Genomic DNA, 13595 nt, shown 5'->3' with positions numbered 1-13595 from the left:
TTAATTACAGAACTTCTCAGTCAAAACATATCAGCATCAAATCTGTAATAATGCATCATACTGTATATCTATCTACATCCACATCGTTCAATTAGGCAAAGAAATGTGACGTAGCAGTTTACTTCAGATCAAAGCATATGCTCATGTTCTACTAAAAGGAGAGAAGCCTCTTTATTTCAGGCAACAGGAAGTGGTGTAATTCCAAAAATTTACTGTAATAAACCTTTCATGAAAAAATTATCGGAACAAAATTAACCAGTTATTAACTGGTTACCAGCATTTAAAAATAATGTTTTCACTCCGGAACAATTGAAAGGGTTAGGTTCCTGTTCTCGGTTACGTTCTGCAAAATTTTGTATTTTTTTTTGGTTTGTGCTTTCATTCCTTGAACCGTTTACAGTCCCTGTTATAAATATTCTATCAGAAAAAGTCTTTAAGTGTTAATAAATTGCACTGCCATCTCAAGCTAAATGTATTTTTCTAAAATATGTTGGGATAAAGCTATACCATTAAAACAGTAACAAGGCTGACAGTTTTACAGTTGATTTCTCCATGAATTTATGCTCAAGGTCATGACACTACAAGGTGTTTATTAGTAAAATAATTTATTGCTAAAATTTCTTCAAATCAAAAATCCGCTTTTTAATAATCAGTTTTTTTTGTACAAAATCATGGTATTTAAGATTGTTCCCTACTGAAAACACCTAACAAAATCTAAGATACAGTGATGAAAAAGGAGACATTTATTTGCATTTGTAGAGTTCACATCCTGAGAGTTTTTTTTATTATTATTTATGAAATTGTACATTAATAAAGGGGCACATAACACATAACTTAGTGACACAACTATAAGTCCTTAAAAATACAGTATGTTACAGTATGTTCACAAAAATTAAAGTATATATAGAGATTAAATAGTAAATACTAGCTTTAACTTTTTTTTCATTCAAAATGTGTATATTTGCTAATATCCAAGGAGAAGATGGAAATACAGCTGGGTACAGGCCAAAAGGCATCCTCATAAAGAAAGAATAAAGTTACTGGATTTTTGCTTATGTGTTAAGAAAACTGCCAATAATAACATGTGGTAAAAGTTGGCATCAGCTATTCATATTTTGCAAAATGACCCTTTGGTACATTGGGGATATTACAATATTAATGATAACGCTAAATTATATTTAGTGTTTGGTACACATTTTTGTCTGTGTCGATAAAGGGGGACTTAAGCCTTGGGGTGCGTTCACACTAGCAATTTTGGTGCACACCCGGGTTCTATTGAAGTCAAAGTTCAGTTCGTTTTGGGTGGCGTGAACGCGGTTTTCCAAACTCAGGTGCACACCCCACGAACCACACCAGAGTCTACTTGAAAAGGTGGTCTGGGGTATGGTTCAAGTGAACTCCAGTACGGTTCAATGCTGATATGAATGCAATAGTACCAAAATCGCAGAAGTGAAGCGCTATTGATGATTTATCATTTGCACCTTTGCAGGCTCCCGATTGCAGTTACTGAGGCACAACCCCAGTTCTGAAAAAGTTGGGACAGTATGAAAAATGCTAATAAAAACAAAAAGGACTGATTTGTAAATTATATCCACCCTTTGCTATATTGAAAGCACTACAACTACACATTTTATGATGTTTTACCTTGTGAAGTTCATAGTTTTTTGAAAATGTACAATAATTTCAAATCAGATGATTGCAACACGCTCCAAAAAAGTTGAGACGGGCAATTTAAGACTAATAATAATTTGACAAGATGAAATAAGGCGATGTGAAACAGGAGATGTTAAACAGGTGAGGCCATTGTGTCATAGTACTGTATACTGTATAAGGAGCCTCCAAAAACAGCCTAGTCCTTCAAGAGCAAGGATCATTCGAGACTTGTCAATTTGCCAACAGATGTTTCAGCAAATAATCCAGTACTTTGAGAACAATGTTCCCCAAAGACAAATTGGAAGGATTTGGGGCATTTCACCCTCTACAGTGCACAATATAGTTAAAAGATTCAAGGAATCTGGTCAAATCTCTGTGTGTAAATGGCAAGACGAAAACCATTTCTGAATGGATCAGAAATCTCTGATCACTCAGATGTCACTGTCTTAAAAACAGCATTCACCTGTAATGGATCTCATGAACGTGGGCTTGGGATTACTTTAGTAAACCTTTGTTAGTCAACACCACTCACCACTGCATCCACAGATGCAAGTTAAGACTTTTCTATGCAAAGCAGTAGCCCTACATCAACACTGTCCAGAAGCGCTGCCGACTTCTCTGGGCTCGGTCTCATCTTAGATGGAAAGTAGAACAGTGGAACTGTGTTTTTTGGTCTGAAGAGTCCACATTTCAAAAAGTTTTTGAAAAACAAACCTGTCGTGTTATCCGTGCCAAAGAGGAAAAGGTTATCCATCCAAGCTGTTATTAGCGTCAGGTCCAAAAGCCAGTGTCTGTGTGGGCCAGGGGTGTGTCAGTGCCCATGGCTTGGGTAAATCGCACATCTGTGAGAACACCATGAATGCAGACAGATATGTAAAAATTTTGGAGCTACATATACTGCCATCCAGCACCATCTTTTCCAGGGAAGTCCCTGCATTTTCCAGCAGGACAACTTCAAAGCACATACTGCCCAGATTACAAGTGCATGGCTGTGTGAGCAGAGATTGTGGGTGCTAGATTGGCCTGCCTGCAGTCTTGACCTGTCTCCAATTGAGAACGTGTGGCACATTACATCATGATGCGCCACGGATGGCTGCCTTGGTGTGGAGCGCTCCTATAGTTTTGTTGTTTTTGTTTGTTTGTCCTGTGTTTAGTAATCTTTTTCCAGTCAGTTTTACCAGAAACGAACTGCTGAACATTCGACAGCTTAGACCAGACAGTCTTTTCCCGGTTTTTGAATATTCAGACGTTTTGCTAGACATTTTAGTTGGAGGCACGGCTTTGCTATTCAGGAGACGCAGGCGAGGAAGACGTGCCGCTGCGCTGGTCAAACTCTGTCGGCGGGGCTTTTGAACAATGCTGCAGAGCATTCATCTTGCGAATCTCCGCTCTCTTCCTAACAAAACAGACGAACTACATCTCCTCACCTGCACAAACAAGGACTTTTCAACCTCTGCTGCCTTGTGCTTCACAGAAACCTGGCTGAGTGAAGCCATTCCAGACAGTGCGTTACATCTGTCCGGCTTCCAGCTGTTCAGAGCAGATCGCATCGGAGTTAACGGGGAAAACGAGAGGCGGTGGAAAATGTTTTTACATCAATGAAAGTTGGTGTACAGATGTAACAATGTTAAAGAGGATGTGCTGTCCTAATTTGGAAGCACACTTTATCAACTGTAAGCCTTTCTACTCGCAGCGGGAGTTTTCCTTGTTTATTCTGGTGAGTGTGTATATCGTGCCAAATGCGTCTTTGAATGCAGTGCTGCAACAGCTGGCTGATCAAATCACAGACACATAACAACAATACCCGGACTCAGTCATTATTATTCTTGGGGATTTTAACAAAGCAAATCTCACACGTGAACTGCCCAAATACAAACAGCACATTACATGCCCCACCAGAGACAGGAACATACTGGATCATTGCTACACAACAATAAAGGATGCATATCGCTCTGTCCCTAGAGCAGCTTTGGGACTCTCTGATCATTGTCTGGTTCATCTTCTTCCAATCTACAGGCAGAAATTAAAATCAACCAAGCCAGTAGTAAGGACTGTAAAGAGATGGACCAATGAAGCAGAGCGGGAACTACAAGCCTGCTTCGATTGCACAGATTGGAGCGTTTTTGAGGCTGCAGCCACAGACCTGGACGAGCTCACAGATACTGTTACATCATATATCAGTTTCTGTGAGGATATGTGTATTCCTACTAGGACTTATTTAAAGTTCAACAATGACAAACTGTGGTTTACAGCAGAGCTCAGGCAGCTTCGTCATGCCAAAGAGTATGCTTACATGGGTGGGGATAAAGTCTTGTACAATCAGGCCAGGAACACACTGAATAAGGGAATCAGAGTGGCTAAAAGATACTCCGAGAAGCTGAAAAACAAGTTTTCAGCTAACGACCCTGCATCAGAGTGGAGTGGCATGAAACAACTCACAAATTACAGGACTCCTACCCCCAACCCTGTGGTGGACCAACAACTGGCTGAATGTGTTCTACTGCAGATTTGAAAGGCCCAATCTCACACCCCACACCCACTCTGACCTTCACTTCACACAAACACCAACACCTCCTGCAACCCCCCTCCTCCCCCTCCTGCTACTCAACCTGCACTTAAGATCTGTGAAGATGATGTGAGCTGCGTCTTTCGGAAACAAAAGGCGAGGAAAGCTTCAGGCCCAGATGGCGGCTCACCAGCGTGTCTTCGACCCTGTGCTAACCAGCTGGCCCCCATCTTCACACAGATCTTCAACAGATCAGTGGAGCAGTGTGAAGTCCCATGCTGCTTCAAACGCTCAATCATTATTCCTGTCCCAAAGAAACCAAAAATCACAGGACTTAATGACTACAGACCTGTCGCCCTGACGTCTGTGGTCATGAAATAATTTGAGAGACTGGTGTTGGCCCACCTTAAAAACATCACTGGACCCTTTCTAGATCCCCTTCAATTTGCTTAGAGCAAACAGGTCTGTGGATGATGCAGTCAACATGGGATTGCATCATATCCTGCAACATCTGGACAGCCCAGGGACATATGCAAGGATCCTTTTTGTGGACTTCAGTTCAGCTTTCAACACCATCATCCCAGCTATACTCCAGAATAAAATTACACCAACTCTCTGTTCCCATGTCTATCTGTCAGTGGATTACCAGCTTTCTGACGGACAGGCAGCAGCTTGTGAGACGGGAAACTCTGTACAATCAGCACTGGTGCCCCCCAGGGATGTGTGCTCTCCCCACTACTCTTCTCCCTCTACACCAATGACTGCATCGTCAAGGACCCCTCTGTCAAGCTCCTGAAGTTTGCAGACGACACCACTGTCATCGGCCTCATACAAGATGACGATGAGTCTGCATACAGAAGGGAGGTTGAACAGTTGGCTGTCTGGTGCAGTCAAAACAACTTTGAGCTGAAAACTCTCAAAACGGTGGAGATGATTGTGGACTTTAGGAGGAACACCCCAACACTGACCCTCCTCACCATTCTAAACAGCACTGTGGCAGCAGTGGAGTCATTCAGGTTCCTGGGCACTACCATCTCACAGGACCTGAAGTGGGAGACCCACTTTGACTCCATTGTGAAAAAGGCCCAGCAGAGGTTGTACTTCCTTCGCCAGCTGAGGAAGTTCAACCTGCCACAGGCACTGCTGATACAGTTCTACTAAGCGGTCACTGAGTCTGTCCTCTGCACTTCAGTAACTGTCTGGTTTGGTTCAGCTAAGAAATCAGACATCAGAAGACTACAAAGGACAATTCAGACTGCTGAGAGGATTACTGGTTGCCCCCTGCACCCCCTTCAAGAACTATACACTTCTAGAGTGAGGAAAAAGGCTGAAAAAAATCACTCTGGACCCCACTCACCCTGCCCACTACCTTTTTGAACTGTTGCCTTCTGGCCGACGCTTCAGAGCCCTGAGCACCAGAACCGTCAGGCACAGGAACAGTTTCTTCCCTCAGGCTATCAATCTCATGAACAGTTAAACTGCCCCATTGAGCAATAACTATGTGCAATACACAGTTTAGTCTTTTTTATATTTATCCAACACATCCAACCTCTTCTGCCATTTCATTCCTCTGGGAAAAACATTTGCACTGTACATAACAGATTTGTATTTGCACTGTACATAACAGATAACAGATTTGTATTCAATTGCACTATGTATGTGTATGTGTGTATATATGTATTTGTGTGTATGTACGTATGTTTATAACTTTTTTATTTTGTATTATTATCTACGTCTTGCTGCTGTTTTTGTATTGTTGTACACTGGAAGCTCCTGTCACCAAGACAAATTTCTTGTAAGCATACTTGGCAATAAATCTGATTCAATAAAGCATTATTAAGCACACCATACTGTACATAAAAAAATAAAATTAAAAAAAATGAAATTTACAGGGTAAAATATCATATAATGTGTAGTTGTAGTGCTTTCAACATAGCAAATGGTGATTATAATTTACAAATCACAATTATTTTTTTTTATTAGCATTTTTCATACTGTCCCAACTTTTTTGGAATTGGGGTTGTATAATACATTTTTCACACGTGCTTGTCTCTAAATAAATCGCCTCCTGCCCACATTCTTCACATCTCTTGCAACGCAGGCTCACGACAGACAAACGTTAACACACTTTACATCTTTGCACATTCAATGCATCCACGCCAGACAAACACAAGTGTTGTCCTGTGCATAAAGTTTTCATGGTAAGTCCTAAGAGACAAACTTTAAAACTTCACCTAACACAGTGAAGCTAACGTCTTCTTGAGTTGCTACCTAGTTACAGTTGTAAACCATATTCACGTTGATGATGCAATCGGACCACAGTTCGGACCCAAATAATATGATGTGAACAGAGACCAGTAGGGGCAGGGGAGAGGAAACGAATACGGGTTCAGACCAAGCAATGTTTTTCACAATGTAAAAGCACCCTTACTGATGGTACGGTAGTGTGAGAAACACTGATCTAGATTCTAAAATAAAAGTTCTAGATTAGAGGAAATCTATTGATTATTTTACTTAATTTTCCAAATGAATTGGCATTATTGCCCATCTTAAACCCATAGATAAGGGTCACTTCAGCTTTACAGAGAAAAACTGCACCTGATTTTGACGTCGTCTTGTACGCAGTGGGCAGCAGTCACAAGCCATCGATCGTTGATGATTGATCCGCCACAGACATGTGCTGTGTTTTTAATGTGGAGGCTGACCTGCCATGGGAACTCTCCTTCCGCTGCGTCCTGCCCACCCACAATGCGAGACTTCTTGTAAACTATTTTGCCACAGTCTAGTGTAGAAAGAGACAGAGAATGAATATGGACAGGCAGAATGCTGTGTTACACCATGCAGGGTGTGATGAAGAATATTGTGATATGGCATTGGTGGATGATACGCACTGCAGTTGGCCTCGTCAGATCCATCGCCGCAGTCATCTTGCCCATCACACACAGGGTTCATTTTGGTAATACATTTGCCATTACCGCACTCAAACGTTGAGACTGTGCAGGTCATTTCTGATCAAGAGTGGGTTAGAAGGTAGGCCAAGCAATGAGAATGAGATCAGAGAAGGAAACGAATGCAAATATAAGTCTCTGATATTTTCAATGTTAAAGGTTTATATTGATTTGATATTGTAGTTAATTAAATATTAGTCAAATAAATATAATTTAACATTTATTTACTGTATATATTAGTCATTTCTTTAGCATAAAATTAAGTTTGATAGAATCATTGAAGTTTTAATTGGTGCTTCATTCGTTTCAAACCCGTCTGACTTTGTTGCTTCATGGAACACAAAAGGAGATTTTAGGGACTGACATAATTTTTTCCATACAATGAAAGTGAATGGTGACTGAGACTAACATTCTGCTTAACATTTACTTTTGTATTCTATGGAAGGAAGTAATACAGGTTTAGAGCAACATAAGGGTGTCAACCAACGCAATTTCGTGAGTGACTTCTGTCTTTCGTACATACAGTGAATGATAATTTAGGGGATTCACTGCAGCATTTAAATGCAGTTGTCACTCCCGAAACTTGGCAGGATGTGCATGGCCATAGTGCATCGGCCATTTCTGAAATGTGTGTGTGAGGTCACCTCTTGAACAGCCCTCCTCATCTGAGCCGTCCTTACAGTCCTGATGTCCATCACACTTCAGCTTCTCTGACACACACTGATCGTTTTTACACTTAAATTCGCCAGTCTTACATCCTGCCAGAAAGGAGGCCATATTAAAGCAGGTGAAGATGTGTGTCTGTGTGGTGGAATGTAAAGAGAGATAGAAGCTGTGTCCTAAACCAAAGGCCCAATGGCTCAACAGACAGGCACCTCCGAATAAAACTGGATTCAGGCTGACTTTCAAGGCACATTTAATGATCTAGAATATTTTTCGTGGTTTTTCGACATTTACAAATCAAGGGACCCCTAAATTTTGGGATAACATCTGTGCTGCCTTAAAAAAACTGACCAGATGAAGGTATCTTAGTAGAATAGGGGCTCTATTTGCATGACCATTAAAACTAGCCAAGATCTGTATATCAGTAGATCTATTATTTTATTATTACTACTACTACTACTACTATTTATTATTATTATTATTATTATTATTATTATTATTATTATTAATAATAATAATAATAATAATAATAATAATAATAGGGGGCCTAGGTAGCTCAGCGAGTATTGACGCTGACAACCACCCCTGGAGTCACGAGTTCGAATCCAGGGTGTGCTGAGTGACTCCAGCCAGGTCTCCTAAGCAACCAAATTGGCCCGTTTGCTAGGGAGGGTAGAGTCACATGGGGTAACCTCCTTGTGGTCGCTTTAATGTGTGGTTCGCTCTCGGTGGGGCACGTGGGGAGTTGTGCGTGGATGCCATGGAGAATAGCATGGGCCTCCACACGCGCTACGTCTCCACGGTAACATGCTCAACAAGCCACGTGATAAGATGCGTGAACTGACAGTCTTAGATGCGGAGGCAACTGAGATTCGTCCTCCGCCACCCGGATTGAGGCGAGTCACTACACCACCAAGAGGACTTGGAGCGCTTTGGGAATTGGGCATACCAAATTGGGGAGAAAAGGGGAGAAAAATAAAAATAATAATAATAATAATAATAATAATAATAATAATAATAATAATGTTTATTTGTAAAGCGCCTTTAAAAAGCTCAAGGTCACTGTACAGTAATTAAACAAAACTTTAAGCAGAGAAACATTTAACAAAATAAAAGTATCAAAACTTCATGGCCATGCCCACTGACTTTGTGCATATGACGTATCGCATATGACGTATTGCATAGCGCTGCGCTTAAGGCATTGCGCTCTTAAAATAGGGCCCTAGATGTAACGCAAACATTGAATTCGGCCGTGGCCTGAAGCCTTCCTACCTCTGTATACTCCCTGCCAAGGCAGCACTTTTCAGGTTTCAGACACAGCCAGAGAGATATCGAGGCAAATGGGTCTTACCACAATTAAGTTCATCTGCAGAATCGTTACAGTCACTTATGCCGTCACACTGCCAGAACAGAGGCTTACAGAAGCCATTTCCACATTGGATCATATTGGAGTCGCATCCTGAAATCAGAACCCCATCCACGTTCTATCACAGCGCATGACTGAGAACAAATTTGTTTTTACAGAGCAAATTTGTGCGTACTTACTGCAGTTTTTCTCATCGCTGCTGTCTCCGCAATCGTTCCAACCGTCACAGCGCATAGTTGGGCTAACACAGCGTTTGTTGTCACACTGGAACTGTTCCGGGCAGGCTGAGAGATTCAGAAAAGGAATTCACTTTCTCAAGTTCACACTGACACTACTCAGGCAAGGGGGTAACCAGGAAATTACTTTTGGGTGGGTCTCAATAAAAATGAAAAAAAAAAATCTTTATTTTTTACCAGATTCTCCTTAACAACAGAGAAGCAGCTCATTCAAACAGGTCTTTCACACTTTCAGAAATCAGAATTTATGAATTCTTTTAACTATTTTGTAAATATACATTTGAAAACAAATAATAATTTCTAATATTCTGGGTGGGCCTGGGTCTAATTTGGGTGGGCCCAGAACCACCCCAGACCACCTTTGTCTATGCCACTGTACTCAGGGCTCCAGACTGTGACCAAAATTGTGACAAAAATTTAAAATCTATTTGCGTTATTTTTATTTACGTTTATTTGTGTATTATGCGGTTTAGTCAGATTTCATTTGGTGGGGAGTTGTTAGTTAATTACTGTACACCTTTATACTCACAGATGACTAAATAAGTGAACGGTCACTTAAATCAAGCCATTCTGTATTTTTGCAACAAAAACAAGTAATTTGGTTAAGTCATTTCTATTGTCTAGAGCCCTTTGACTGATTTGCATAACACGTGGTGATAAAATGCAATATGCAACTACGTATGAAATAAATGGCTTTGTTTTTCAGACACTGTGCTAGTCAACCATGTTTATGTCTTAACTTACGGTCAGTGGGCTCAAAGGCCTCGTAAGTGGCACTAAAACCTCGATCTACACGTGAAGCATCAGAGTAGAACACAACAGTCATCTTGTTACTGTTGCTGGTAACCATGGGAATAGCTGTCTTCTGCCCACAAAATCTGTTGCAAAGAAACAAACATACATTCTTAAATGAAATCTCAATATAAATGGTTTCAAGCACTTTCAAGTGCAGTCTAGCTGCTACAGTTATGGGTTGGTGCCTAAAAGGCACACACCTGATGACTGGATGACAAGATTTAAAAACAGTTTGAAATCTGTCGTAGTGTCTGCGACTAGTCGGAGTTTACACCTAAAGTTATCCTTTTAGTGGTGGGACTACTTTTCATGGCACATGAACTTTTGGTTATGCATTACCAACGTAACTCCTGTGTGGAGTTTTGCTCCATATAAACAGTACTAAGTGGATCGTTGCATAACATTCCTTTCTGGGATCCTTGAGCATATCAAGCAAAAGTTACAAGGTTTACGGGCTTTACACAGTCATGACAGGAGTTAAAAGATTGGATATAACTTTGCACTGTAGTAAACGATTTTATCAGTTTTATGTTAACATGGATAATGTTTATGTATTGTGGCTATATTTTGTATTTTAATTAGGGCTGTCAATCAATTAAATCAAATATCGATTTTAATCAAATTAATAACATGAAATTAAATCGCAATTAATCTCATATCAGTATTTATTGCGAAAGACCCCCCTAATGAAAATAATTATAAATACAATATATAATAAATATTATAATTCAGACAATTCAACTACATCAAAAATGGCAACAAAAAAGTTAAAGAAATTTGACACAAAAATTGTCTATAAAAGTCAAAACATTGTTTATTGTTGGTCTCTGTACTTGTGCGTCAGACAGACACTTTGAGCATTTCACTTTGGTTGCATCACGTCTCAATAGTTTTCAGCACTGTGTTTTTAGGACGATGTGTCAAGTTAAATGTAGTTTGAAAAAAGCATCTCGAGATCCCATCTTGGTCCAGCTGTCTTTGAGCGCAAAGGGAAGGCTGTGCTGCCTGCTTGTTAGTTTGACGAGGCGTGTACAGCTGGAGCGCTGACTGCCCCCTACTGCATCAAGGTTGTACATCAAGCTTGAATTGCTACGACAGAAGGAACATTACTTATTACTAAATTTCCCTACTGGTCGGGGGCATGATTAATTGCATTAATGTTTTTCACATGCTATTTTTCATATAATTAAAAGTTTTATTAATTGCACTAAATTAACACGTTAAATTGATAGCCCTAATTTTTTTTATACATTCTGATGAAATGCCTTGCCCTCTAGACTTCCAATGTAAGTGCATTATAGTAAGCATGACTTTTTCTTCTATAAACTGGGGGACAGTAAAGATGAAATTTTCTGGGGAAATCGACAGCATGTTACAGTTGCTGTAGATAGAAAAACAAATTTGACTTTAGAATGTTTCATTCACATTTATTGTATGGAAAAAAAAAAATGTAATGAAAGTGATTGGTGATTGTCACCTGTCTACACTGGTGACTCAATGCAATAGCTTTAGGCAGCCTACACTGGATGCTTCGACATAAACGTTGTAAACCATTTATTTGTGTTGTTGGCAGTAGTAGCCTGTGCAGCGCAAAATGGAACGGGACACCAGTTTACTGTTGGTGCGGTGAGCCACAATAGACACTTCCAGTGTAGAAAGCATCATTGATTATAATCAGTTCTACTGCTTTTAGACGCAATGCACACATCTGGTGTAGACAGGGTGTAAGGCAGTCAGTCTCTAACATTCTGCCTTACATCTCTGCCCTACATCTCCTACCGTGTTCCACGAAAGAAAGGCATACAAGTTTGGAACGTCATAAGGGGGAGTAAATGATTACAGAATTCTTACCTTTGAGTGAACTATACCTATAAAAGTGCACTCTGTAAGCTTTTAGCTGGCTCTTAATCATCCTGTCGGTCCCAGTAATACTTGTGGTTTTGGACTCTATACTGACACCCATCGTCTTAGATACTGAAAGTTTGTTTACTAAATGCTGCTGCTTCACACCGAAGATGTTTGTTTATCTTCTGTTTCATTACTTTTAGTCTGTGTTTTTCTCCGTGTCATACTACACACATCCATATTATGGACATTCTTGGACTTTATCCAAACAAATTTCCACGCACTGTTGCGCACTGGACTGTGACCGGGCACCTGCGACTCGCAAGCCCTCTGCTGGCTGAACACTGCCGTGTGCTGGCACTTCACAGCGCTTCACTTTTTCCACATTTTGTTATGTTACAGCCTTATTCCAAAATGGATTCAATTCATTATTTTCCTCAAAATTCTACAAACAATACCCCATAATGACAACGTGAAAGAAGTTTGTTTGAAATCTTTGCAAATTTATTAAAAAAAAAAAAACGAAAAAAAAAAAAAAACCACATGTACATAAGTATTCACAGCCTTTGCCATGACACTCAAAATTGAGCTCAGGTGCATCCTGTTTCCACTGATCATCCTTGAGATGTTTCTACAACTTGATTGGAGTCCACCTGTGGTAAATTCAGTTGATTGGACATGATTTGGAAAGGCACACACCTGTCTATATAAGGTCCCACAGTTAACAGTGCATGTCATAGCACAAACCAAGCCATGAAGTCCAAGGAATTGTCTATAGACCTCCGAGACATGATTGTTTCGAGGCACAGATCTGGGGAAGGGTACAGAAACATTTCTGCAGCATTGAAGGTCCCAATGAGCACAGTGGCCTCCATTATCTGTAAATGGAAGAAGTTTGGAAGCACCAGGACTCTTCCTAGAGCTGGCCGCCTGGCCAAACTAAGCGATCGGGGGAGAAGGGCCTTAGTCAGGGAGGTGACCAAGAACCCAATGGTCACTCTGACAGAGCTCCAGCATTTCTCTGTGGAGAGAGGAGAACCTTCCAGAAGAACAACCATCTCTGCAGCACTCCACCAATCAGGCCTGTATGGTAGAGTGGCCAGACGGAAGCCACTCCTCAGTAAAAGGCACATGACAGCCTGCCTGGAGTTTGCCAAAAGGCACCTGAAGGACTCTCAGACCATGAGAAACAAAGATTGAACTCTCTGGCCTGAATGGCAAGCGTCATGTCTGGAGGAAACCAGGCACCGCTCATCACCTGGCCAATACCATCCCTACAGTGAAGCATGGTGGTGGCAGCATCATGCTGTGGGGATGTTTTTCAGCAGCAGGAACTGGGAGACAAGTCAGGATCGAGGGAAAGATGAATGCAGCAATGTACAGAGACATCCTTGATGAAAACCTGCTCCAGAGTGCTCTGGACCTCAGACTGGGGCGAAGGTTCATCTTCCAAAAGGACAACGACCCTAAGCACACAGCCAAGATAACAAAGGAGTGGCTACGGGACAACTCTGTGAATGTCCTTGAGTGGCCCAGCCAGAGCCCAGACTTGAACCTGATTGAACATCTCTGGAGAGATCTGA

General features: G+C 40.9%; 1 protein-coding gene across 1 annotated transcript in view; it reads right to left on the bottom strand.

Annotated features, from left to right (window-relative positions):
* Positions 1 to 13595, bottom strand: part of st14a (ST14 transmembrane serine protease matriptase a) — a 42079-nt gene that overhangs the window by 5858 nt on the left and 22626 nt on the right. The window contains exons 12-17 of the mRNA XM_051656284.1: positions 10117 to 10250; positions 9316 to 9420; positions 9122 to 9229; positions 7752 to 7865; positions 7051 to 7167; positions 6758 to 6941 (exon numbers count right to left, since the gene is read on the bottom strand). Coding sequence (XP_051512244.1) covers positions 6758 to 6941; positions 7051 to 7167; positions 7752 to 7865; positions 9122 to 9229; positions 9316 to 9420; positions 10117 to 10250 — 762 coding nt within the window. The remainder of the gene's footprint in view (positions 1 to 6757; positions 6942 to 7050; positions 7168 to 7751; positions 7866 to 9121; positions 9230 to 9315; positions 9421 to 10116; positions 10251 to 13595) is intronic.

This window comes from Myxocyprinus asiaticus, chromosome 26, assembly GCF_019703515.2.
Source record: "Myxocyprinus asiaticus isolate MX2 ecotype Aquarium Trade chromosome 26, UBuf_Myxa_2, whole genome shotgun sequence".
NCBI classification, from domain to species: Eukaryota; Metazoa; Chordata; class Actinopteri; order Cypriniformes; family Catostomidae; genus Myxocyprinus; species Myxocyprinus asiaticus.
The sequence above is the reverse complement of the archived record's forward strand: the minus strand, read 5'-3'. Positions and strand labels throughout refer to the sequence as shown.